The 25,839-nt window shown below is 54.9% G+C and overlaps 1 protein-coding gene across 1 annotated transcript; it reads left to right on the top strand.

The window, feature by feature from the left end:
- Positions 1 to 967: 967 nt before the first annotated feature.
- Positions 968 to 22,233, top strand: ITGA5 (integrin subunit alpha 5). The gene is made up of 30 exons (XM_040234262.1): positions 968 to 1,622; positions 7,861 to 7,991; positions 9,565 to 9,677; positions 9,810 to 9,930; positions 10,113 to 10,174; positions 10,265 to 10,310; positions 10,576 to 10,701; positions 10,917 to 10,961; positions 11,097 to 11,140; positions 13,032 to 13,088; positions 13,263 to 13,315; positions 13,600 to 13,808; positions 14,088 to 14,279; positions 14,502 to 14,547; positions 14,720 to 14,821; positions 15,019 to 15,074; positions 15,206 to 15,360; positions 15,678 to 15,815; positions 15,946 to 16,013; positions 16,364 to 16,514; positions 16,600 to 16,692; positions 16,811 to 16,890; positions 16,980 to 17,060; positions 17,173 to 17,278; positions 17,632 to 17,784; positions 18,913 to 18,999; positions 19,110 to 19,223; positions 19,825 to 19,926; positions 20,435 to 20,557; positions 21,141 to 22,233. Exons 1-30 carry the CDS (start codon positions 1,075 to 1,077, stop codon positions 21,222 to 21,224), a joined length of 3,486 nt encoding a protein of 1,161 aa, XP_040090196.1. The 5' UTR covers positions 968 to 1,074; the 3' UTR covers positions 21,225 to 22,233.
- The last annotated feature ends 3,606 nt before the right edge of the window (positions 22,234 to 25,839 follow it).

Here is a 25,839-nt window from a genome sequence, read left to right as displayed (position 1 = left end):
GCTTTTAAAAAAACAGCTGGGTGCTTTGGGACAGGAAGTAGAGTTTGAGGAGAAGACTCCTAGCAAAGGAAAAAGTATTGATTCTCCGCACTTGTATTCTGAGTCCCCCAAGCCAGAGTGGGGCAAGGGACTGGAGAAGAGAAGGGTCAGAGTTCCGAGGGAGGGGTGCATATTATTCTGGAAGGGGTGGAGTCCTGCAGGAAAAAGACAGGAAGAGGGCTGGAAAGGAGAGGAGGTTAGGATCTAGGCCCCTTGGTCCCCCTCCCCCAGACTGAGATAAAGACTAGAATTCTGAAAGGTGATCTCATCACACAGAGCCAGGACTGGGGGAAGGGGTGGGCAGGGGGGTCACTGCCTTCTCCTGCTATAGTCGCTTCCTCTACATTCATAGGGAATCTTGGGAGAATGGTGTCCTGGGTTCCAGCTCCAAGGCCATAAGGGCAATAGAAGCCAAATGTTGGGCCCCTTTGCAAAACACTACCCCCACTGCCACCCCCACCCCGACCCCATCCCTTCCTACAATTCTCCAGGTTTGTAGCAATCAGGCCAGTTTAATCAAGAAGACACAGAAGAGCCAAAGCAACCCCTTCTCCACCACCACCAGGCTCTTGGTCAACCTCCAGATTCTAGGAAGGGACATTTACAACCAAAAAGGGGGAGGCTTGGACCAGAAATCTCCTGGTGAATAACCGCAAACTCCTGGACTCCTGAGTTTTCAATTCTAGCAACTTGGGGGTGGGGCGCAGGGAGCGGAGAGCACTGTAGGTCCTCCATCAGATCAGGCTGACTGGGAGCACTCTGTACCTCAACTCCTGAGTCCCAAATCCAGCTGGCTGGAACCCAGGCACCCCGTGGCCCCGGAAGGCAAGGGGGAATCCCAGTTGGCCAGCTGCCAGAGGTGTCTCCTCTCTCTTTAGACCCCGGAGTCTCCTCCCTGAATTAGTGGGGGAGACCCCCCACACATATTTCACACTCCCTCCGCCCTCCAGAGGTGATTCCTTTCCTCATTAGGAAATTCTCCACTCCCTTTTTCCGACTCCTTTTCCGAGCGTTTACGTTGTACATCTGGAAAGGATGCGAGAGGAAGGAGGGGGAAGCAGAGAGAAGGAGGGGGAGAGCCCAAACCCGCCCAGTCTGACCCAGGCCAGACAACCGGCCTCCAGCTGGGGCTGGGGCGAGGGAAGTGGAGAGGTGCGGCCCCCCCACGCCCCTTCGGGGTGGGGGGCGCGGGCTCAGCGTTCCAGGGACCCAGGAATGCCCCCCCACCCACCCCCCCGGCAGGCGGGGGGAGGGCTCAGCCGGGAGTTTGGCAAACTCCTCCCCGCGTTGAGTCATTCGCCTCTGGGAGGTTTAGGAAGCGGCTCCGGGTCGGTGGCCCCAGGACAGGGAAGAGCGGGCGCTATGGGGAGCCGGACGCCAGGGTCCCCTCTCCACGCCGTGCAGCTGCGCCGGGGCGCCCGGCGCGGCCCCCGGCTGCTGCCGTTGTTGCTGTTGCTGCTGCTCCTGCCGCCGCCCCGGGTCGGGGGCTTCAATTTGGACGCGGAGGCCCCGGCAGTGCTCTCCGGGCCCCCGGGCTCCTTCTTCGGCTTCTCGGTGGAGTTTTACCGGCCGGGGACGGACGGGTGAGTTGAGGAGGGTTGGCGGCGGGCTGGCGGAGGGCGGGGGTGCGCGCCTGGAGACTGGGGGCGCGGCTGGAGTCTGGAGGGGACCGAGGCTTGAGTTTGGGAGGCGGAGTTTGGAGGAACTGGGGCTGGAGTTGGGGGCCCGCGCTAAAGTTGGGGGCCCGCGCTGGAGTAGGGAGGGGACGGTGGCCGGCGTGGGGGGGGGGGGGGGCAGGAGTTTGAGAGCGATCAGCGGAGAGACATGTGTGGGGTGGGGAGAGGACACGAAGCTGCAAGCTGGAGAAGTCTGGGCAGGGGTCTTGCGGCCAAGAGAGGAGGGCGCGGGAAAGGAGAGCAGAGGGTCTCTGGTTGAGACTGGAGAACTGCGGGGACCGGAGGCGGATGGGGACGGAGAGGGGGCGCGGAGGCCAGGAGGCTTTTGAGAGCACTGGGGAACCCCGGGACCCCTGAGGGCCATTGTGCTCAGAAAGGACGAGACGTAGCAGAATGAGCTGTATGGTGTGTGTGTGTAGTAAGAAGGAAGTCGGAGGCTAAAGGGGTCCCGGAGGTTAAATGGGGGCCAGCCTCATCCTCCCCTCCCCCCTCAACTCAGACTGGGAAAGACCCGGGAGGGGGATGGCGGCTCCCTCCCCTTCCTCCTCGGTCTCCTACTCAGCCCGCCACCCCCCCACCCCACCTCTGTTCAGACGCGGGGATCCGGGAAGTTGGGAGAGTCCCGGGACTGTGGTCCTGGGGGGCGCTGGGGCTGGGGGCTGGCTCAGCCAAGGGCGGGTACTGGGATGCGTCGGGAGGGGTGTGTGTGCGCGCGTGAAGGGGGGTGGGCGGTTTCCCTCTTCCTCTAGCTCTTGGGAGGAAGAGAAAAGCCGATTTCCTGTAGCTAGTCGGCTGGAGCTGAACGGAGACCGGGACTTCTGGGGCTGGGGTCGGAAGCTGGGGAGACGCGGGCTCCGAGGGGCCAAGAGCGTCAGAACACAGGACCTCAGAGACCGGGAAGTCTCCAAGGAGGATCCCAGTTCCCAACTCAGCAGGGTAACAAGCAGCCTGGATCCTGTGTGCCAGGAAAACGGGGAGCCCACAGGCTTGGGGAGACAAGCTAGGCAACATAAAAACAAGGGTGTTTGCTTAAATGTGGAGAGTGAGGGGTAGTAAGAGGGGAAGGAAGCTGCTCCCGCCCGGGCTGGGACAGGGACTCCCTCCCCGCGCCAGGTGACTGACCCTCGACCTCTGGAGGAGTCCTCTTTCTACACCTCTGGGCCCTGAGCCCGCCACTGCTCCTCACCATCACCCCTCACCACTGCTCTTCACCACCACCACAACCACTCCTGGTATCCAGGTTTGATAGGCTCTCTATCAAAGAGGTGAGCTGTTTTTACACATACAGTTAGCTGGTATCTATTCATTCCTTTCCTTTTGGAGAAAAGGGGTTAATCTAGATAATTCCACTTGGGTACAGGGACAAATTTCTCCTTTGTCTGGAGGACCTGCGAATGGGGAAAAAAGAAAGATGGTTAGGCTCCAGCTGTTGGTTCTGGACTATTCAAGGTCCCCACCCAACCCCCACCCCACCCCCCTGGCCTCTTGCCCAAACCCCATTGCATCACCCTGGCCTGGAGTCTCTGCCAGGCCTGGCCTCCCCTAGGCCCCCTCAAACTGCTTACCACAACCCTGATGGAGAAGAGAAGAGGGAGGGAGTGGATGGGATCCTTCCCCACATCAGGGCACCAGAGCTGGGGTCAGTTATCTGGCTCTTTACCTACCTCTTACCCAACCCCCACCTAACAAGAGTGTCATCTCCCTTTTAAAACACGCCTCTGAAACATCTGGACTTTCACACATTCCAGGTTCCCTAGGTGTCTGTTTGGCCCCGGCCTGATCCTGCAGTCCCCAAAGCCCTTTTCTAGAGCAGGACCCAGCATTCTCAACCCCTCCCCCTCCCCTTCTGCTCATCTTTCCTCCCAAGAGAACCCAGGTGTCCAGCTTGCACACCTCCCCCTCTTGTTTTCTCTGTACAAAGCACTCTTAGAATAGGACTTGGAACATTCCACCTCCCCAGTGACCGACCTCCCCACCACAGCTGGGCCTCCAAGCCCTCCTCCCTGCAGGGGACAAACATAGCCCCTCACCTGGGGCCATCGCTGGAGAGGGAGGGCCTCGGTGTTCTCAGCCTCCTCTCTCACCTCTCACGGTGGAAACTGAAACGGCATCAGAGGGCAGGGTAAGCACCAAGAGAAGTTCCACGGTAGGAAAGGGCCAGGCTTTAAGTCAGGTCGAGCTGGGTGTGCATCCAGGCCCCACCTCTTGTTTTTTGTGTAACCTGGGGTGAGCTACTTAAGACTTAAATCTTGGAACCTGATCCCCTACCTAAAAATCAGACACCTACCTTATGAGGCTTATCTGAGGACTAATTGAGACAATATGTATAAAGGGACCTGGTCCACAGAGGGTGATCAGTATACATGGGAGGCCTGACTTTTATGAGGTACCTAATTTCTGTTTCTGGTTCCCTCCTCCCTGGACACCACCTAGTTCATCTAAGTTTTTCACCATTTCTTCCTGGCTTTTAGTATTTGCTTATAGCAGTGATAGCTATAAGCACATTTCTTTGCATTTTCATACCAGTTTTTCTGTTGGATCATTACAAAAATCCTTGCCTTAGACAGATGAAGCTTACTGTCCCCATTGTGTGTATATATATGTATATACATATATATTTCAGGAGTTATGACTATGAAGGTTATGAAGGTTAGAACTAGAAGTTTGTTTGGAGACCATTGAAGGGCAACCCATCATCTTACAGGTAGAGAATTCAAGTCTTGGAAAGGGGAAATCAGTAACTTGGCCCAAGAGGTGCGCTTAAAAGGTGCACCAGCCTTAGCCTACCTCCTTAGCCCTTTGTAGTACTGCCACAAGTAGAGGCAACTCTTCCTCCTCAGCCAGCCAGGCATCTCCCTGGAGAGTACCATGGGGGACCCAGAACCAGGTGTTTCCTCTGGCCTGGCCAGGCCTGCTGTAGGACCTGCGGGAGCTGAGTCGGGTCGTTTGCTACTCTCCACCCCCGACCTTGTTAGGCCATCAGAGTCAAACAGTAACCACGTATTGAACAGGAACTTGGTTAATCAGAAGCCTGACTGGCGAGATAGTGGAGAGGAGGGGACAAATTGGCAACAGGGTAGACGAGGCAACAGGACTCCCAGCTTCTGGCTCTTCCATTGGAAAAGATTCTGAGTAATCCTGGACATGTCACTTAACTTCTCTGGGACTTAGTTTCCCCCTCTGTACAATGAAGACGGGACTGGATAAGCTGTATTTTTTGTTAAAGTTTTCTTTCTTCTTTTCCATCTTCCTTTCTTTCTTTCTTTTCTTCCTTCCTTTCTTTCTTTTTCTTTCTAATTCAAATGACATCTTACCAGGGCATTCTACATAAAACAGAGACAAGAGATTGCTCTGAAAGAAGAAGGGGAGCAGTGTCAGTACCAAACTGGCTTCCACTTACTCGATGTGGCAGCCCTGAGGCTTCTCCAAGAAAGTCTTCAATCCCGGAGATGCCCTCCTTGGCGCCTTCCAGCTGGGGCAGCCTGTGTCTCCAAGAACCAACTCTAGTATACCAGGGTTCTGAGACTTCAGAATAAATTATGGCAATTACTTTTTCCCTTGGTCTCCATAGTTTGGAAGAGTTTATCTGCTAAACTGTGCTGAGGAAGGAATAATTAATTCCTTTTTCCTGTTTTTTATCAACTAGAAGTTAGAACAAGAAGACATCCATAGCTGCCAATCAGAGCTTCTGACCAATATGAGATAACCAGGTTCCCCACAGGAGTCGATATAATTACAGCCCAAAGCAAATACACTTGAGGTTTTAATTAGCCTGGGCTGCCTTATCAGGTAAATGCATGATTTCCGTTAGGCTTTCTGAAATAATGAAAATAGCCCAAGGACCCTCTGTTGTTACCTTCTTGGACCCCTAGTAGGATCCATCTGCTGTAAGATTTAGGAAGCAGGAACTAGGAGTGGGAGAACAAGGAGAAGCTATGTGAGGTGCCACGCTGGACACCGGCTGCCTTGCTCGGCAATGGGGGAGGGCACTGTTGACTGGACTTGGAGGAGATGGGAAGGAAGGGCCATGCATCCTCAGTTGTAAGCCACAGGCGGTGCGGGGCAGGTCTGAGTTGGGATCTGTGTCCGTCACCTGCGTGCCAGACCCCTTGAACCTTCACTCAGCCACAGCCTAGGCCCCTGTCCCACAAGCCTGGAGGATTTATAAACCTTGTAAGGCCCCTCTCACACCTTCCCGCCCTCCCACAAAGTCCAGGCTTCTTCCTCAGGCTTTGCTTCCCCCACCCAGGGAAGTGGTGGGAGAATCGGGGGTGGGAGTAGGGTCCCTTGGCCAAGGCCTTGAAGAGTATCAGAGCTCCGGAAGACTTTGAGGTAACCATTGCAACCTCTTCACCCAGAGGAAGCAGGAAAGGGTATTCCCAAGTCTCCACTGAGCTAGTGCCCGACCCAGAACTCCTGTACCACTGCTGTTTTCTGGAGCTGCCTCTGCTACGGGGGATTGCACCCTCTTCTCCCCCAGCCCTGGGGCAAGGCAATCTCTCCCCAACACCAACCTCACCTACTAGGCCTGGTCACTGTGCCTCTGAGTAGCCAGCTCCCACCCACCCCCAGCTGGCTGTATGGCCTGAGTGAGAGGGGTGGGGCCCAGCAGGCGGGTGGGAGACAAACGGCGAAGTGAGAGCTTGGAAACAGACAGGAAGCCACAGGCAGTAAACATTTCCTGTCCCCAGGGTAACCGAGGCTGGCACCCCACCCCCCATCACTCCAGGATCTCTCACTCCGGGCCTCCCCTCCTGTTGCTCTGGACCCTTCTTCTCCCTGCTCGGTCCTCATCCTCTGGTCCAGCCACCCTCACTTCAGTCCTTTGGAGCCGCTCCCTCTGGTGCTCCCATCCTGTTCCTCTTGGACACCACCCCTTCACCCCTCCCCTACTCGGTGTGCCTGCCACTGTCACCCATCCTGTCTCCCAACCCATCCCCCTGTCTCACACACCCCTGATTTTGTGATCTCTATCATAACTTCAGACTTGGGGACTCCTGGTAAGAAAGGCTGATGAAGGGATCCAAATATCAAGAAAAGAGTGAGTGTTGGGGGTGCTGAGAGCTGAAAGGGGCCAGAATCCAACAGAGATAGACAAGCCCAAGATGTGAGATAGAAGAACAAAGGGGGACAGACTTAAAACCAGAGCCAAGAGCACAAGCAGTCATGGGGCAGAGGAACAGATTGAGAAGCGGTGCCAGAGGCAGATACGGGAGGAGAGCAGAGGCCAAGGCTGGCAGGGACACTGGGTCAGTTGCCCCGGCTGCCAGATGCAGTCCTCATGGGAGACTGGAAGAGAAAGCCCAGAGGGCTGCCAGCTGCACTGAGGCCTTGGAGGCAAAGGACCCAGAAGTGATAGAGGCAGAGCCAGAGGCAGGAAGATTACCCAGGACCTTCACTGACACCACACCATTACAGAGGACCCCCAGCAAAGGCAACCTTCTCCTCGTCATCTCAGGGGGAACGAGGCATTGTGTCCATAACTGAGAGCCAGCAGAGCGAGATCTGAATTCGGATTTGAGGGATGGTGTATGGGAAAGGTGTTAAGAGGCTGAGACAGAGATCCAGTCGGGATGCGGAGGTCCCACCAGAGCCCAGGGTGAGGGCAGGCCCAGGCCCTGGGGAACAATCTGTTCTCACCATCCTCCAGGGCCTCTCTCCACTTCTACTGCCTGATTTCCAAGCCTCACATTTTCCTCCTACACACCCCAGGGCTGGGCAGCCGGACGCCTGGGTCTTTCCCAGAGAAGGGCTTTGGCTTGGGAGCAGAGGGTAGGTAAAAGGACTCTGGGGTTCCAGGGGCTGCACCTCCAGTCTTCGCAGGTCCATAGGGGAGATGGGGAAGTTGGGGTCCAGGCCCTCTGGCCCCAACCCCTTCCCAGAATTGACTCTGGTTCCTCCCTCTAATGACAGAGGGGGTAGGAAAGGAGAGGGTCAGGGGAGGGGGAGGAGGGGCTGTGTTAGTGACAGCGGCACATGGGGACCGCCTGACTCCAGCCTGTGCCTCTGGCATCCGTGGCATCTTCGGAGATATAAATACAACTCAGGGGGCATCTATCCCACCCCCAGCCAGCCCCTCCCCGCCTGGGGAGACTGTAGAAGAGTTAGGAGCCCCCCTGAAATGCCTCTCCTTTCCTCTCCGCAGGGTCAGCGTGCTGGTGGGGGCGCCCAAGGCTAACACCAGCCAGCCGGGAGTGCTGCAGGGCGGTGCCGTCTACCTCTGCCCCTGGGGCACCAGCCCGGCACAGTGCACCCCCATTGAATTTGACAGCAAAGGTAACCCGCTTCGCAGGTCGGGGAGGGACTAAAGGGTGGGACTGAGGCTGGGGGGCGGGCCCGGCGGGATCGGGAGCGCGGGGCGGAGCCTAACCAGCTCCAGGGCCACGTGCTCCCGTGCTCTGGGACTCCAGCTCCGCGCAGCAGCAGCGGTGCCGCGGCTCCCCGTGGCACTCACACCACGTTCCCAGTCCAGCCCAGCCCAAGGAGGGCGGGCGTGATTCAGAAACATGTGGCTCTCATTTTCCCTGAATCACCCACACTCTGGGAGGCCAGGGCAGTAACACAGACAAAGACAGGGAGAGTCACAGAACCTAGTCCAATTCTTTTAACTAAACACTGACCAAGTGATAATGCGTGCCAGGCTCTGTGCTGTGTGCTGCAGGGGATTGAAACATGATTAAGCCACCGACCTCAAGGAGCTTAAGGTCCCAAGTAGATGCAGAGATGGACCAAGGGAGACAGGCTGAGAAATAGTAATAACAGCTAACACTTGAAGAACCGTTGCTATGCACTGGGCAATGTTGTTGGCACTTTACACATATTAACGCACTTCATCCTTTGAATGAGGGCATGAGGTATTATTATCCCCATTTTATAGGAAATGGGTTAAGTAACTTGTCTGAGGTCACACAGCTAGTAAAAGGTGGAGCAGGGATATGAACTTGAGCAGTCTGGCTCCATAGATCAACTGGGGTGAGGGGACAAAAGAGGAGAGCATCAAAAGACAGAGACAGTGAGGGAGGGGTGGTGTAAAAGCACAAAACCAATTGATTTTTTTTAAGTATATATTTATTTATGTGGCTGCATCCAGTCTTCGTCATGGCATTCGCCTAGATCTTTCATCAGGGCCCATGGACAGGCTAGTTGTGATGCACAGGCTTAGTTGCTCTGAAGTGTGTGAGATCTTAGTTTCCTGACCAGGGATGGAACCCATGTCCCCTGCATTGAAAAGTGGATTCTTCACCACTGAACCATCAGGGAAGTCCCTGATTATTATTATTATTTTTTTAATCTGAAAGACAGGTGAGAAGCAAAGGAGTAAGAAAGGCTGTCTTAAGAAGGGCAGAGAGGGCTTGGAAGGATAGAGACAGACAAGACAGACAGATGCATGAACACATACACACACATAGACACAGAGCAGAGATCCAGAGCTGTAAGAAAGGTCCAGGTCCTTAGAACAGGTGCTAAGACATAAGCCCAGGAGTAGACAGACGTACACCCAGAGGGTTGCCCTGTCAGGAAACAGGCATTCTTCCCCACCTTATCACAAGCATCCTTGTCCCAGCTGGGTGAGGAGGCGAGCACACCAGGGGACTGCAACTCTAGAAACCCCACATTCTGTGTGTGTGCACGTGCGCATATGTGCACACATGGGTGTGTGTGCACACGTGCAGCAGCAGATGAGTCAGGCCACAACAAGCAGATTGTAAAGACCCTTCCTCACTTTCCCTCCCATGAGTCATGGGCTCAGGGCTTGCAAGTGCTGAGATACCCCCAGGCTGAGGGCAGGGGCTGCTCTAAGGCTCGGCTGCCCACAGCTGGCATGACCCCACTTTCTCACTTCCCCAAGGCTCTCGGATCTTGGAGTCCTCAACGTCCAGCCCAGAGGGAGAGGAGCCTGTGGAGTACAAGTCCCTGCAGTGGTTTGGAGCGACAGTGCGAGCCCATGGCTCCTCCATCTTGGTGAGGGCCCAGCAGGCTGAGTGCCATGATGGGCAGGAGGGGTAGTGGTTGGGGATAACAGCACAGTGAGGAGGGAGGGAAGAGAGGCCCTGTGGACTAAACCTGGCGCCGCCTCCTCCTGGGCCCTCCCAGGCCTGTGCTCCCCTCTACAGCTGGCGCACCGAGAAGGAGCCGCAGAGTGATCCCGTGGGCACCTGCTACCTCTCCACAGGCAACTTCACCCGGATTCTGGAGTATGCACCCTGCCGCTCAGGTAGCGCAGGGGTGGCGTGAGTCTCCACAGTCCCCCACCCCCAACGGCCTTGATAGCCCACTGTCTGGCCCAGGGAGCTCCTTTCTAGGGCCCCCTCTCCCCTTGCCTTCCCCAAACTCTCTGCTGTTTCCTGCCCGACCCTTCTGTGCAGAGCGTCTTCCCACCACCTTCTCCTCTTGCAGATTTCAGCCAAGAAGCAGGACAGGGTTACTGCCAAGGGGGCTTCAGTGCCGAGTTCACCAAGGTGAGAAGGGGTCTGGGAGGAACCTGGCTGTGGGTAGTGGATGCAGGGGAATCAGGACCAGATGCAGACTCACCTTCTTCCCCTGCACAGACTGGGCGTGTGGTCCTGGGTGGACCAGGGAGCTACTTCTGGCAAGGTGAGTCCTTCCTCCACTGTCCCTGCGTCCGTCTCCCGCACCCAGCCTCTCAGCCCTCTCTCAGCCCAAGACCACCATCCTTCCTTCCTCTGCCCCTGTCCCAGTACTCCTCTTCTGTCCTCTGAGACTTACCTGTCCTCTCCCACCAGCCTCCAAAAGCTTCCCCTCCTTGATCCAGACTCCTGAAAGTCTCCCCATCAGCCCCCAGTGCCCCAATCCCTGCCGCCTCCTTCTCCGGCCATCCCCTCTTTATCCCCTTCTCCAGGCCAGATCCTGTCCGCCACCCAGGAGCAGATTGCAGAATCCTATTATCCCGGGTACCTGATCAACCCAGTTCGGGGGCAGCTGCAGACTCGCCAGGCCAGTTCCATCTACGATGACAGCTACCTGGGTGAGTGAGCAAATGGGTGGGAGCTGCAGGGGGAGAACCTGGGGGGCCCCCTGTCCTCACTCACCCCTCGCCTCCCTTCTCCCACCCAGGCATCCCTAGCCCCTGGCCCCATGTGTGGGCTGACTATGAAGGCTCAGTAGGGGTGGGGAAGGGATGGGCCAAGACAGAGGGGTCCCCAAAGCAAGAAACCTAATATCCATCCACCTGTCCCCCAGGATACTCTGTGGCTGTGGGTGAATTCAGTGGTGATGATAGAGAAGGTGAGTATGTCCCCAGGCTGGGGCCAAGGGAGGGGGCAGATGAAGACCCCAGATCTGGAGCCCCAAGGACTGAGACATTTTTGTCTGACTCCCCTTTCCCTGCCCTTAGCCTGCAACCTTCTCTTCCCTTTCCAGACTTCGTTGCTGGTGTGCCCAAAGGGAACCTCACCTACGGCTATGTAAGGCCCAGCCTGACCCTCCCTCCCCTCACCCCCTTCCCCTGCCTAATCACAAAGAACCATGCATGGTGATTTGGGAGGGTTCAAAAAGTGGACCGGAATACAGGCTCTTGGGTCAGACCAGGGTTCAAGTTCTGGCACTTAATCTGGATGAACCTGTGATTTATTCCTATCCCACTTCATTCCGTGGGAATGAAAATCTGAGTCTGCTTAACCTCTCTGAGCCTCACTCTTCTCTAAATAATGGGATAATAATAGTTCTGACCTCACAAGGCTCTTGTAAGGATGAAGTGAGATAAGGCACGTGAAAGTACTTAGTGAACTCTTAGGCAGGGTACAACTGTAGTTGTTATTATTAGACCATGGCGAGTGCTTTAAAAAGGATATAGACAAGAATGCCATAGGAGTCCATTCAATTACCAACATTTATTAGGGCAAGGTATGAGATAAGAAGATGAATAAGACATCACACCCCATCTTGTATGGCTTCTAATCAAGTATGTAAGATAAGACATACATATGATGGTAATCTAGCTTGCAGCTCTTATGCATACGCCCCTCAGTGCATCAGGCACTGTCCACTCATGATTTCTATTCTTCCCAACAAGCTTATCGGGGGAGATATTACCAGTCACATTTTACACATGAGAAAGCTGAGACTCGAATAGACCAAGTAAGTTGTTTAAGATCACCCAGTTAGTAAGTGGCTAGACAGAGATTTAAAACCAGACCTGTCTTATTCCAAAGTCAGCATTCTTTCTGCACTAACGTAAATTTCAGAAAAGTGGTTAAGATGATACAGCAGTTTAGGGGGAGTAAGAACCTCCTTTCTAGGGTGGGGATGGATCAGAAAAGGTTCTGTGAAAGGCCAGAGGAGATGAGGAAAGACAGCATCCTAGACAGGAGCATGAGAAAGGCGTGGAAGGAAAGGGAAACAGTTCAGGCCAGTTCAGCATGGGCTGACTGACATTGGAGAGACTAAAGAGAGATTGAGGGAGTCCTTGGTGCTCCAGTTGCTATGAATCCATGCTTTCAATGCAAGGGGTCTGGGTTCAGTCCCTGAACATGAGAGAACTAGATCCCTTATGTCACAACGAAAGATCCTGCATGCCACAACTAAGACCCAGTGCAGCCAAACAAACAAAAAAAGAGAGGCTGGGCAAAAACAGGTTGGGTGCAGAGTCTCCAGGGCCTCAGAGGACCAGCCAGTAAGCTGAGATTGGGCCATGGCTGCGGGGAAACACCACGATTTCCCAAGCCAGCAGTGTCCCTCCTAGACCAGCTCTAGGGTGATCAGTCTCGGTGCCGTGGGGAAGGGCACTTGGGGGAAGGGAATGTCCAAGGCAAGGGGAGACCAGGGCTTTCTCCAGCATTCCTTGGGGAGGGCTCACACTAGAGGAACAGCAGCAAGACTGGGGAAGAGAATGAGGAGTCAAGAGACCAGTAGAGCCCATCACTAAGGGGCGACATGGGCGAGACATGAGTGTATGTGGTTTGGGAGGGCTGGGGCACGAGGCTTCAATCATTCAGCTAATAATTAGTGAGTGACTGCTTTCACCAAGCATGACTTTAAGCTCTGGGGAGAAAGCAAAGAACAAATCAGCTCCTGCCTTCACTGATCTCACATTCTAGTAGGTAGATCAAATGCACAACAGACAGATAAGTACGGAATCTCTCAGTAGTGGTTGATAGGTGACATGGAGGAAAACAATGAATTCCACCTGAGATGGAGCTACCAGTGTAGAGATAAGACTATGGCGAAAGCAAAGCAAAGGAGGGAATTACGGGACAAGTGGTCTGTGTCTCCAAGGAATGACTGCCCCTGGGTATCCTGCACCCATCTGTCCTCCATCCAAGTCTGGGACCAATGGGTATATCTCCTCATCCCCAGGTCACCATCCTTAATGGCTCAGACATCCGGTCCCTCTACAACTTTTCAGGGGAACAGGTGAGGACACCCCCTCTACAACCCAGCTTGGCCCTCTGCCAACCAAGCCCTGGCCCTGAGTCATAAGCTCAGCCCAACTTCTCAGGCTCCCTGGAGTCCCTGACTTCCCCCCACAGCCCTTGTTGATTGACTCCCCAGTACTGACCCACTGCTGCTGCTCTGTCCCCCCACCAGATGGCCTCCTACTTTGGCTATGCAGTGGCCGCCACAGACATCAACGGGGATGGGTGAGTAGTGGAGAAGGCACAGTGGTGCCCTCCCCAGGGGCGAGGAGTCGGGGTGGGACAGAAAAATGCAAGGAGAGTTCCTCCCTGGATTCTCCTCCTGCCTGCACACCCTCGGCTCAGGGGCAAGGAGAGAGCTGAGTGCCAAAGGCCAGAAGATCTCAGGTCTCTCCCTTGGGTGGGAAAGAGCCGAGAATCCAGGATGCTTGGGCTTTCCTGGTGCTGAGACTGAAGAGGGGATGGGGAACGACAGGGTCTCAGGATGCTGGTGTTTCCCCCATCCTCAGGCTGGACGACTTGCTGGTAGGGGCGCCCCTGCTCATGGAGCGGACAGCCGATGGGCGACCGCAGGAGGTGGGCAGGGTCTACATCTACCTGCAACGCCTGGCTGGCATGGAGCCCACGCCCACCCTGACCCTCACTGGCCAGGATGAGTTTGGCCGGTTCGGCAGCTCCCTGACCCCCCTGGGGGACCTAGACCAGGATGGCTACAATGGTAAGCATGCTATGGGCTCGAGTGGCTGAGGAGGAGCTAGGGGCCTGAGTCAGAAGGGATCTGGGGAGAGGTAACGGTCAGATAAGATAACCAAGACCTCCCAGCATCTCCTGGAGGATTTTAATCCCAATGTCTAGCTAGATCTTGGGGCTTGAAGAGTTTAGCATACTGGGAATGACAGATGGGAAAAATAGGATCCTGGGTCCTGGGGTCTGGTGGTAGAGATTTGAACTCCTGGCCTGCTGGCCTGCTGACTGGTGTGTGTCGTGTGTTTTGCAGATGTAGCCATTGGGGCCGCCTTTGGTGGGGAGAACCGGCAGGGAGTGGTGTTTATATTCCCTGGGGGCCCAGGGGGTCTGGCGTCTAAGCCTTCCCAGGTTCTGCTGCCCCTGTGGGCAGCTGGCCAGACACCGGACTTCTTTGGCTCTGCCCTTCGAGGAGGCCGAGACCTAGATGGCAATGGATACCCTGGTGAGTGGTGCCCGAGGCCCCTTTCACCTGAGAATTCCCTGGTCGCAGACCCCCTAGCCTCTCTAATGTATTTGCCTAAGCTCCTGGGTGCCGTTCTAGGGTGTGCCACCAGATGGCGATGCCCCCTCACTTCAGCCTCCTTGAAAATGCAGCTAGAAAGGGTTGGGAAGAATTCTGTTTGGGGGCCTGCTATAAGGGGTAGTTTCTTTTGATTTCTTGCAGATCTGATTGTGGGGTCCTTTGGTGTAGACAAGGCTGTGGTATACAGGTATGAGCTCGGGCAGGGAATAGCCTGGGAAACACGGGAACTGGGGGATTTCTCAACAGGGCTGAGTTCGGGGAAGTGTACAAACTGGGATCTTGGGGCTCGGGCATCGGCTTCCTGTGCCTGGGTTCCTGAGGAGCCTTAGTTCTTTGACCCCCACGTTCACTCTTGGCAGGGGTCGCCCCATCGTGTCTGCCAGTGCCTCCCTCACCATCTTTCCCGCCATGTTCAACCCAGAAGAGCATAGCTGCAGCTTGGAGGGAAACCCTGTGACTTGGTGAGTGGGGGGGCGGGGGCGGGAGATTGCAGGATGGAGTCTGGGGGTACCTCATCTGTGCCTGGAAGTGGGGAGGGTGAGCAGGCCTTTGAAAGGGGGCGCATGGGCCTGTCCCAGTCTGGGTCTGTCTGGGAGGCAGGCAGAGAATACGATGCCTGTTCCAGGTGAATACACCAGCTTTCCTTTTGGTCCTCTAGCATCAACCTCAGCTTCTGCCTCAATGCTTCTGGAAAACATGTTCCTGACTCCATCGGTGAGGGAGACTGCATGAACCTTTCGGGCACTGGGGCGGGGGTGGAAGGGCTGGGGACTTGGGGACCTCTTTTCTCTCTGGATAAATTAGGAGAGGGGAAGATGCTGCTTAACATACATGCACGGCCACAGGCTTCACGGTGGAACTCCAGTTGGACTGGCAGAAGCAGAAGGGCGGGGTACGGCGGGCGCTGTTCCTGGCCTCCCGACAGGCCACCCTGACCCAGACCCTGCTCATCCAGAACGGGGCTCGGGAGGACTGCCGAGAGATGAAGATCTACCTCAGGGTAGGGGCAGGAGGGCGGGGCGTGGACTGGCTTGGGGAGGGTGGCCGCACAGAACTGGGGACCCTCCCGAAGGGAAGAGGGCTGGGAGACTCCAGTGGAGGTCCTGAGACTTTGTGGGGCTGGGGCAGGGTGCCTCTCTGTCTGAAGAGCTGGGAGCCAGGCTGCCTCAGGAGCAATGAGCGCGGTTGTTTGGACACCTAAATTCTTGAGGGTCTTGCGTGGACAAAGGGAGATGTGAGAGGATGAGGAGCAGGGTCGCCAAAAAGTCCCCTGTGTCCCCTGACTCTGTGAACCCTCCCCCCCCACCGCCGCCCCAGAACGAGTCAGAGTTTCGAGATAAACTCTCCCCGATTCACATCGCCCTCAATTTCTCCCTGGACCCTCAAGCCCCAGTGGACAGCCACGGCCTCCGGCCAGTCCTACACTACCAGAGCAAGAGCCGCATAGAGGACAAGGTGAGGCAGGGTGGGGAGACAGGCCGGGAGGAGAGGGGAGTGGGCCCCTGGGGGCGGGGCCCTGGAGCGGGGAGCCGGCAGCTTGGGGGGCAGTCGCAACTCCCCCTCTCAAGGCTGCCTCACTCTCCAGGCTCAGATCTTGCTGGACTGTGGAGAAGACAATATCTGTGTGCCAGACCTACAGCTGGAAGTGTTTGGGTGAGTGAAGGCTGACGTCAGGCTGGGGGGTTACAGATGCTAAAGTCGCCTAGCAGGACACGTGGAGCTTGGAAGCACCTGGCACGTGGAAAAGAAGAGGAACATGTCAGCTGGCTGTGTGACCTTGGAAAATGACGCAACTTCTCTGTATACTGGGAATAATAGCATCTATTTCTCTAGCTTTTTGGAAGGATTAAATGAAATAATCTACATAAACCATGTAGCCTAGTGCCTGCATAAAGCTAGAAGTCAGTGAATGGTGTCTATTATTATTTTATTATCATTATGGCCCATTGTCTGACTCAGGGATTAATTCTCCAGTGTCCCTGACCCCTATGTGTCCCCTCCAGGGAGCAGAACCACGTATACTTGGGTGACAAGAATTCTCTGAACCTCACTTTCCACGCCCAGAATGTGGGTGAGGGTGGCGCCTACGAGGCAGAGCTTCGGGTCACGGCCCCTCCGGAAGCTGAGTACTCAGGACTCGTCAGACACCCAGGGGTGAGTGAGGACCCACAGAAGGGGCTTGGGAGGAGACCCTGCCAGAGGGACACCGAAGCCTTACCTGCACCCACCCCACCTCCAGAACTTCTCCAGCCTGAGCTGTGACTACTTTGCTGTGAACCAGAGTCGTCTGCTGGTGTGTGACCTGGGCAACCCCATGAAGGCCGGGGCCAGTGTAAGTCTGGGGCCATCTCACGCCGAGCTGAGCTGGGGGGAAGGGAAGGAGGGCCGCAGTCAGTGTGTGGCAGACGCCCGGTCTAACAGCCCGCTTGTCCGTCCTCCCTGTCCCGCAGCTCTGGGGTGGCCTTCGGTTCACAGTCCCTCACCTCAGGGACACGAAGAAAACCATCCAGTTTGACTTCCAGATCCTCAGGTAGGGAGGGGCGGGGCAGGGGCAGAGTCTGGCGCAGGTGGCATTCTGGCTGGGCTCTAGCACCATCAGAGTCTCTCCTCGTCCCACAGCAAGAATCTCAACAACTCGCAAAGCGACGTGGTTTCCTTCCGGCTCTCAGTGGAGGCTCAGGCCCAGGTCTCTCTTAACGGGTCAGTGCCCGGGCAAAACGGGGCATCTCTGGGAGGGGAGACGGACTTCTAGCAAAGGAGGCATATGAAATGGGGTCCCTTCCACTGTCCTCTAAACCACCCTGTTCTGCAGTGTCTCCAAGCCCGAGGCAGTGCTATTTCCAGTGAGCGACTGGCGTCCCCAAGACCAGCCGCAGGAGGAGGGTGATGTGGGCCCTGCTGTCCACCATGTCTATGAGGTGAGCGGGCTGCTGGGAATGGAGGGCGGGGCTAGAATGAATGACGGGGAGGAAGGAGCCAGTACGAGTGACAGATGGCTGGGGCCAGCCTGAGGGGCCGAGGGGAAGAGATGCAAGGGAGAGGTAAAGGCCTGGACAGGATCAGTGAGAGACCAGCCAGCTGAGTGACTTAGAAGGGGAGGATGGAGCCACCTCCAGGAGGGTTGGCTGGAAAGGATTTCTTCTCTGCCCGTTGATTTCCTGCCTCACTCCTGAGACTCAGAGCAGAGAAGAGTGGGCCACTGGGACCTGGGTCTCAACAGGGAAGAATCGCTCCCTCCCTTCCCATGATGACTGTGCTTTCCTCTCCTCAGCTCATCAACCTGGGCCCCAGCTCCATTAGCCAGGGCGTGTTGGAGCTCAGCTGTCCCCATGCTCTGGATGGCCAGCAGCTCCTCTACGTGACCAGGGTCACAGGACTCAACAACTGCACCACCAGTCACCCCCCCAACCCAGAGGGCCTGGAGGTGAGGGGTCTGGGGACTGGCGGGGAGGTGGGGGGCACCAAGTCCGATGGTAGTTGGGGAAGTTCGCAGGGACCTAGAAGAGCTAATGAGGATGTGCCTGGAGCTAGGACTTAGGCCACTGGAAGGCAGTCAGAAGTCCCACAGACACCTTGAGGCCCTGGGAGGGGAAAAGATTGTTTTAAGCACTGCATTTCTGTCTTTCTGCCTGAAGTATCCTTCCCTGATTCCATGCCCTGGCATACTCCTAGGGCCCAGCTCAGCACCACCCACTCTGGAAAGCCTTCTTCAGACCCACTCCCCTAGACCCCAGTGTCTGTTTTAAAGTTCATTTTATTCATAGACAACATTTAAATTAAATGAATGACTGTACAGAACCATGTTACCGGCTCAGGAAATATCACAGGAACCAAAATTTACAAGGTCCCTACTCTCATGGAGTTAGAGGAAGGTAATAAACAATAAGGTTTCCCAGGTGGTACAGTGGTAAAGAATCTTCTGTCAGTGCAGGAGATGCAAGAGAGGAGAGTTCTATCCCTGGATCAGGAAGATCCCTTGGAGTAGGAAATGGCAATCCACTCCAGCCTTCTTGCCTGGGAAATCCCATAGTTAGTGGAGCTGGATGGGCCACAGTCCATGGGGTCACAAAGAGTCCGACACGACTGAGCAACTGAGCGTGTGCACACAATAAAAAATAGAGAGAGGAACAGATGCTGAAAAGTGAGGAAAGTGCAGTGCTCACATGCTGGGGTGGGGTGGAGCTGGGAGCGTCTGAGCTGGATCATCAGGGAAAACCTCTTGAGGAAGGAACAGGTGAATTGAGTATGAAAGATAAGGATGAAACTGCTTGTGAAGACTCAAGAAAGAGTATTCTAAGCAGAGGGAACAGCCAGTGCAAAGGCCTCAAGGCAGAGACAGTGCCCTAATTATTTATTGACACATCGCCTCCTCCTAAACTCCAGGGACCAAATCTTACTCCCTTTCAACGACGAGTTTGCTGCCTTGCCATAGGAGGCGGTCAGTTGCATGGATGGAAGACCAGGTCAAAGCTGCTGCAGACCCCAGGTGCAGGCTGACTCAGATGCTGTAATGAGGTGGGAGAGGCAGCTAATGGTCTCTTTCCTCTTCCAGTTGGATCCCGAGGGTTCCCAGCACCACCGGCTGCAAAGACGGGATGTTCCAGGTCGGAGCCCTGCCTCCTCAGGGCCTCAGATTCTGGTAAGTTGTCCTGAGAATGAGGTCTGGGCCCAAGTGTTGAGTACCTCTGTGGGTCCTCAGAGCCACCAGAAGGGCAGAACTCACGGTTCAAGCCTCCTATTTCTTCCCAGAAATGCCCAGAGGCAGAGTGTTTCAAGCTGCGCTGCGAGCTAGGGCCACTCCACCGGCAAGAGAGCCGAAGTCTGCAACTGCATTTCCGCGTCTGGGCCAAGACCTTCCTACAGGTGAAGGAGCCTCACCTCAGTCCTGACCCCTGACCCCTGACCTTCAGGTCTGCTGGACTGACTACCGCTTTCCCCACTTCCCTAGCCACCCCCTTTGGTGACTGGGACCCAGACAGCCCCACTCCCCTCCCTCATCGTGGTTGGACAGGGCTGTGTGTCCTTGGCGACACCTAGTGGCCTCACTGGGAGCGACAGCTGGCCCATTAGGAGGGGAGGGCTGGAGGGAGACCAACCGGCAAATAAGGACAGAAAGACAGAGACAGAGGATGAATCCATCGTGGAGAGGCAAGCAGATGTATAAACAGGAAATAGTAGTCATTTGTTGAATGCACACTATGGGCTAAACATTGTCGTAGGTGCTTAGCCCATATTAATGACTCAAGAAATTTTTTTTCTATTGAACATGCCGTTATCTAATTATCCACTATTCAGTTATAACTATTTAGTTACACATTTATTTTCTCTTATAAGGACTATAGAGAGAGATTCAGAGAATGAGTTCAAAATAGGGAAAGATTATAACCAGAGCCAGAAACTGGAGAGCCCTATGTCCTCCAGATGCCAAGAGGGGCCACCCTGAACACCTTTCCCCCACCCACAGCGGGAGCACCAGCCATTTAGCCTGCAGTGTGAGGCCGTGTATGAAGCCCTGAAGATGCCCTATAAAATCCTGCCTCGGCAGCTTCCCCAAAAGGAGCTGCAGGTAAGTCTAAGGCCAGCAGGCTGGGCCATGAAAGACAGAGTTCTGGGCCTGGCACGAGGACTACATGACGGGCGCTGGCCCGATTATGGTAACAAACTGACTGAGCGCCTGCTATGTGCCAGGCACTGTGCTAAGTCCCGGGAACACAGTTTTAAGCAAGATGGACAGGGCAGTGAGAAGACTGTGACAGGGTCAGCATGTTTAGACCACATCAGAGGGCACTTGAACACACACTTGCAGAATTGGGAAAGGCTGTCTGGAAGAAGGGATGTTTCAGCAAGACCTGAAGAATGCCTGGGACCTACCAGGCTAACCGGTCGGGAAAGGAGTCTCTTCTGGAGAGAGGAAATGAGCAGGAGTGAAGGCCTGAAAGAAACAGTAATGCACATTTTAGAAATTTGAAGTTCAGAATTCTGTTAGCCTAAAATGGGAGTGGCAAGTGGGAGCCAGGTGTAGGGTGGGAAGAACCAGATGGCTTTCCAGTGCCCTCTCCTGGCTTGCTCCCCAGGTGGCCACAGCTGTGCAGTGGATCAAGGCAGAAGGCAGCCACGGAGTCCCTCTCTGGATCATTATCTTAGCCATCCTCATTGGCCTCCTGCTGCTCGGTCTGCTCATCTATATCCTCTACAAGGTCAGCCACAGCCTACTCGACTTGGCCTTCTCTCACCAGGTTCTGCCCTTGACCCAGCACACTCCCTAGTACCTGCCTCCAGACCAGTTCTCCAGCCACATGCATCCCCTCTGGACACTGCCTATACCATCCCTTCTTTCATTCTACAGCCCCTAGCTTAGAAAGAGTTCTCTTGACTCAAGCTGATAAGTTTACCAGTACTTTCAAAATCAAGGTGACTCACAAGTGGCCAGTGTGTGGCACATGTATGTGTCACCTCCACCAGAAACCCATGATAGCCATCCCTAACTGATCATACTCTAATAGCCTCAGAATCCTTCTCAAGAGGCAGCCACTTCTAGCCAGTGAGACTTCAAATCTGTTTGCCATCCCTGGCTTAACTGGGGGCATTTTTACAACACCAGAGCAGCCCAGCCTAAGGCTTCCTGGCCCATTAGACCTCTTGGAGAGGTAGTCTTCATAGCCTGAATTTGGGCCACTTTTGCAAGATGGGGAGACTGGAAGCTCTGAAGTCATCTTCGTCCCCTCCTGGGATAAGATCTGCAGAGAACTAACTCAATTCTCCCTCCTTCCTTCTCATTAGCTCGGATTCTTCAAACGCTCCCTCCCATACGGCACCGCCATGGAAAAAGCTCAGCTCAAGCCTCCAGCCACCTCCGATGCCTGATTCCTCCCAATCTTGAAGGCCCAGACCCCCCCACCCTCAGTCTACTGACAGGGAGGGGGCTGGGCGCTTCCTGAAGGTGCTGAGGGCCAGGGAGAAGCTCCTCTCCCCAGCCCAGAGACATACTTGAAGGGCCAGAGCTGGGAGGTGAGGAGCTGGGGATCCCCTCCCCCCATGCACTGTGAAGGACCCTCGTTTACACATGCCCTCCTCATGGATGGGGGAACTCAGATCCAGGGACAGAGGCCCCAGCCTCCTTGCCACCTTTGCATTTTGGAGAATTTCCTGAAAACACCTTGGAACCAGAACTAGGGGATCCAATCCCAGTTCTCCGGCTCAGATGTGGCACCAGGACTTCCTGTCCAGCTCCAACCCCGCAGAGATCTGTCGTTGGCCTTGCCGGAGATCCGCAGGAAGCCCCCAGCTAAGAGCCTGGAACCTGGGGAGCGAGACATGGCAGCTCTGGACAGCCCCCACCCCGGTGGGCCAACAAAGAACACTAACCATGGATGGCACCCCAGGCCCAGCTCAGGACAGATCCCACACCAGGATCCATGCTAGCCCAGAAGCAGCTCCAAGGGGAACCAGAACTTTCATAGGGCCAGATGGAACCTGGGGCCGGGGCCTGAAGTTCATCTGGGACCCAGACTCAGACATTGGTAACCTAACTAGGCAGATCCAGGACATTTGAGCCTGCTCCAGACCTGGGCCTGGAGACCAAATCCACCTCTGAATCAGGAGAAGTCAGGAATTGCCCAGGACCCTGAAGGGGCCATGATGGTAACAGATCTGGAACCTTAACCCTGGCTGGACGTAGGCCCTCTCAGTCCTCCACAGAAAGGGGAGCCTGCTGTCCCAGGCCTGCGGGTTTGGGTTCTGCCCACCAGCTGCACTGACGCTGCCCCTCCTCTCCCTACCCAACCCTCCCCTCACCTCGGCTCCGGACACCCGGGACTTATTTAAACTCTGTTGCAAGTGCAATAAACCCGGCCCGGTGCCCCCACTGATCAGAGCTGGAATCTGTCCTCTCCCTACTCTTTCTAGATCTTTCCTGGAACCAGGCCTCTTGGTGGATAGGAAATGTTTCTTGCAGTTTCTTTGCACCGGGAGCCAGGAGTATGACCCCCAGGAACTGTGGATTTGGGGTTACCTTTTCTTACATGGAAGAGGTGATGGAAGGGGTGAGAGCAGGACTTGACTCCTGCCCATCCCCCAGCCCCCCAGATCTGATGCCAACACCTCTAAGAGAACAGGGAGAGTAATTCCTTTCTTTTTGGATTTGAGGGTTAGGGAAGAATACAGAAGGAGAGGTCAGAGCTTAAGGTGGAGGAAGATGGCCTAGAAGATTCACTTGGGCTTCCAGAAATTAGAATAATGAAAAGGGTTGAGAGAAAAGGCCACAGAACCAAATCAGAAGAAAGCCAGTTGGGTTTGTGTTTTGTTTTCATTACCCATTGTATTCCGATGGGTGCTGCTGCTGCTGCTGCTAAGTCACTTCATCGTGTCCGACTCTGTGCAACCCCACAGACGGCAGCCCACCAGGCTCCCCCATCTCTGGGATTTTCCAGGCAAGAACACGAGTGGGTTGCCATTTCTTTCTCCAGTGCATGAAAGTGAAAAGTGAAAGTGAAGTCGCTCAGTCGTGTCCGACTCTTAGCGACCCCATGGACTGCAGCCCACCAGGCTCCTCTGTTCATGGGATTTTCCAGGCAAGAGTACTAGAGTGGGGTGCCATGGCCTTCTCCGTGAGGGAATGTTAAATAGTTTACATACATTATCTCATTTAATTTTGATCAAATTAAATGTGTGAGGCAAGCACAATTAACCCCATTTACACAAGGGGAAATTGAGGTCCAGAGAAGTTATGTAACTTGCCCAAGGTCACAGAGTCTAATTCAGCCTTGCCTGACTGTGAAAGCCCATATTCTTAACCGACATGACAGACGGTTCAGGTCTTTGAAGATAAAGTGAGGGAACCCCTCAGCATCCTCTGTCTCCTGGAGGCCTATTTTAAACTAATGTCCAGCAAGAGCATGGGGAGGGGTGCTGAAATTCAAATAGGATTATTAGAGGCAAACGTGTCTATGTCCTGCTAGACTGAGGTCAGCCACCAGAGGGCAGCACAGTCACAAATTTATGGGAATTTGCAGAAGGGAGCCTATGTATGAGGTCCTCACCCTCTTCCCCCATTAAGACAATTCTTATTAACTTAGGCTCCTGCCTCGCAGTTCCAGCATGATCTCAAAATATGTCTCCTGGGAGTTCAAACCTGCTCTACACTCCAATCTTCAACTTCTTAATAATTCTGTAACTCAGAAACTTCTTCCCAGAACCCATAAATGAAGGACTATAGGGAGGGCAAGACCTGATGAGGCAAAGAGCTACCCAGTATTTCCAAGGATGACAGCTGTGGCATAGCAAGGCACTGAGACCTCTCCAAGAATGAAATCCCATACTCGCCTTCTTGGGGGATGGGTGGGAATGGCAACAGCCATACTCCAGGGGCCAAATCTGAGATTTACACTATGATTAGGAGGAAATGAGGAGGGGAAGTGGGCTGTATTGGGCTGGTATCATGGGTGTGTCTGTGTAGTTAGTGTCTGTACCTCTGAGTCTCTGAGAATGACAAGGTCTCTCTCAAGGAGGCACAATACAAGGTAGGAATTCCTTGGGCTCAGAAGTGCTGCAGATGTAAGCCAGCACAAATCTCTCTGTCGCTGAACTGTAATTCTCAGGCTCTGGTATGTTTCCCCTTCTGAATCTCCCAGCCCCTCCAAAGCATGTCTGCCTCTCATCTTGAGACTTGAGTGATGCAGAGAGACAAGAGAGTAGGGGGAAGGCCCAAGTCCTAGCCCTGTCTGTGTCAGTGGAGATGGAAAGGAGGCCTGGGACGGGAACAGAGCAGCTGGGGACGCGTAAGGGGGAGGGGGCTTAGGAGAGGCAGCTGGCAGGCGGGAAGCTGATCTGGGGGTCTCAAGTTTCTTGACATCAATTAGAGCAGCCGGCCTGGGCTCATTAGTAGCCCGGGGTGCAGGGCTCATCAATAATGAATTCACCCCTCACACTGCCCCCTCCAGCTGCCTGCAAGGTCACCCCGCCCTCCAGCCAGCTGCCTCCCCTTGGCGAGCTAAGCAACCCCCCTTCTGAGACCCCTCTAACTCAGGGTCCTGGGGGTACAGAGTGGGAGGGTGGACAAAGCTGAGGGCAAAGGGGTCTCTATCACTAATCAACTATGTCTGATGCTGACTCTGGTTTGCTCGGGAGTCTGCCCAGGAGGAGAAACAATAGCAAGAGGCAAGAAGTGAGTATATGTGTGGGGGGGGGTGGATAACAAGAACTGGGAAGAGCAAGCTTGGTGATACGAGGCTGGAACAGCATGGTGGTAGGTCGGATCTGGACCACAAGGACAAACTCTGATGGGCTAGGAGACCCTACCTTCTCCCCCAAAGTCAGATTTAGGCACAAAGCCACAGTCTCCCTAGATCTCTGGGCCTCTGGATCAGAACAAGACCAAGGCATTAGGACCCCCAGAATTCACTGGCCCTTGAGCTGGAGCATCTCGGCAGGTAGAGAAACATATTTTTTTCAAACCAGATCAGTGGGGTGAGGACAAGAAACTGCTGAGGCCCAGAAACAGGAACTTAAACTTCCTGTACCTTAATTAGCCATATAGTCCTAAATTTCCTGCAGAACCCAGGAATGCTATGCTCCAGTCCTCTTCCTCTTTTCTAGACTATTCCAAGATGCCAGTCCCCCCACCCTCCTCCCGACCTCTGCCTCCCCGCCTCCACTCTCCCTAAATCCCAAGTGATCTAGTTCCTAGTCACACCTACTTTCCCTCTGGCTGGGGCCGGCCTGAAGCTGGCTGCTTGGCATTCTGGGAAATCCTCCTGCCCTCCCTCCTGGGGCAGGTACAGGCAGGTCCAGGCTGCAGCAGCTGCATCTTCTCCAGACACCTCGCAGACTCCCAGACTCCAGCCTCATGCTGCGGTCCCAGTTGCCTGCCTTAGAATACATCCTGTTGGTGCTTAGAATACAGTGTCCTGTACTCCGCCCTGCCACCCCCACATTCTCACCAGCACATAGTCTGTTCTATCTTCCATCCTCTCCTCCACCTTATCAAAGCACCCCCACCAGGCCTCTCTAGCCCAAGCTCACCTTAGTGGGGAAGGCCCTGGATAGACGCTCCCATCCCCACACCAATCCAGGCCATATCTACAAGGTTGAGCCTCAGTTCTGGATCTCCTGTCACCTCTGGCTGCCCTAATGATTTCAGTTGCAAGCATCTATTTCCACTTCTTTGGGTCCATTGATTGCAGTCTCTTCCCTCAGACCTTCCCTAGGACTTAGGCATTCAGATCCCAGCCAGAGATTAACCGGGGATCCATCTTCAACCCCACATTTCACCTCTGAGACCCAGCCCTCAGGCATCCTGCTGCAGAGCCAGAGAAACAAACGAGGACCCAAACATTCTCTGCCCCCACCCTCCACTTCTGCCCAGTCCATCACTCTGGAGAGGACTCAGGTGTCCCATCCACCCTGGCCCCATCCCTCCGCACAGTATTTAGGCACCCCACCCCCACCCCGTATCAATCCATGGCTAGACTTCCCGCCCTCA

Source organism: Oryx dammah, unplaced genomic scaffold (genome assembly GCF_014754425.2).
Source record: "Oryx dammah isolate SB20612 unplaced genomic scaffold, SCBI_Odam_1.1 HiC_scaffold_29, whole genome shotgun sequence".
Lineage (NCBI taxonomy): Eukaryota > Metazoa > Chordata > Mammalia > Artiodactyla > Bovidae > Oryx > Oryx dammah.
Note: the sequence above shows the minus strand (reverse complement) of the source record. Positions and strands in the feature narration are given on the sequence as shown.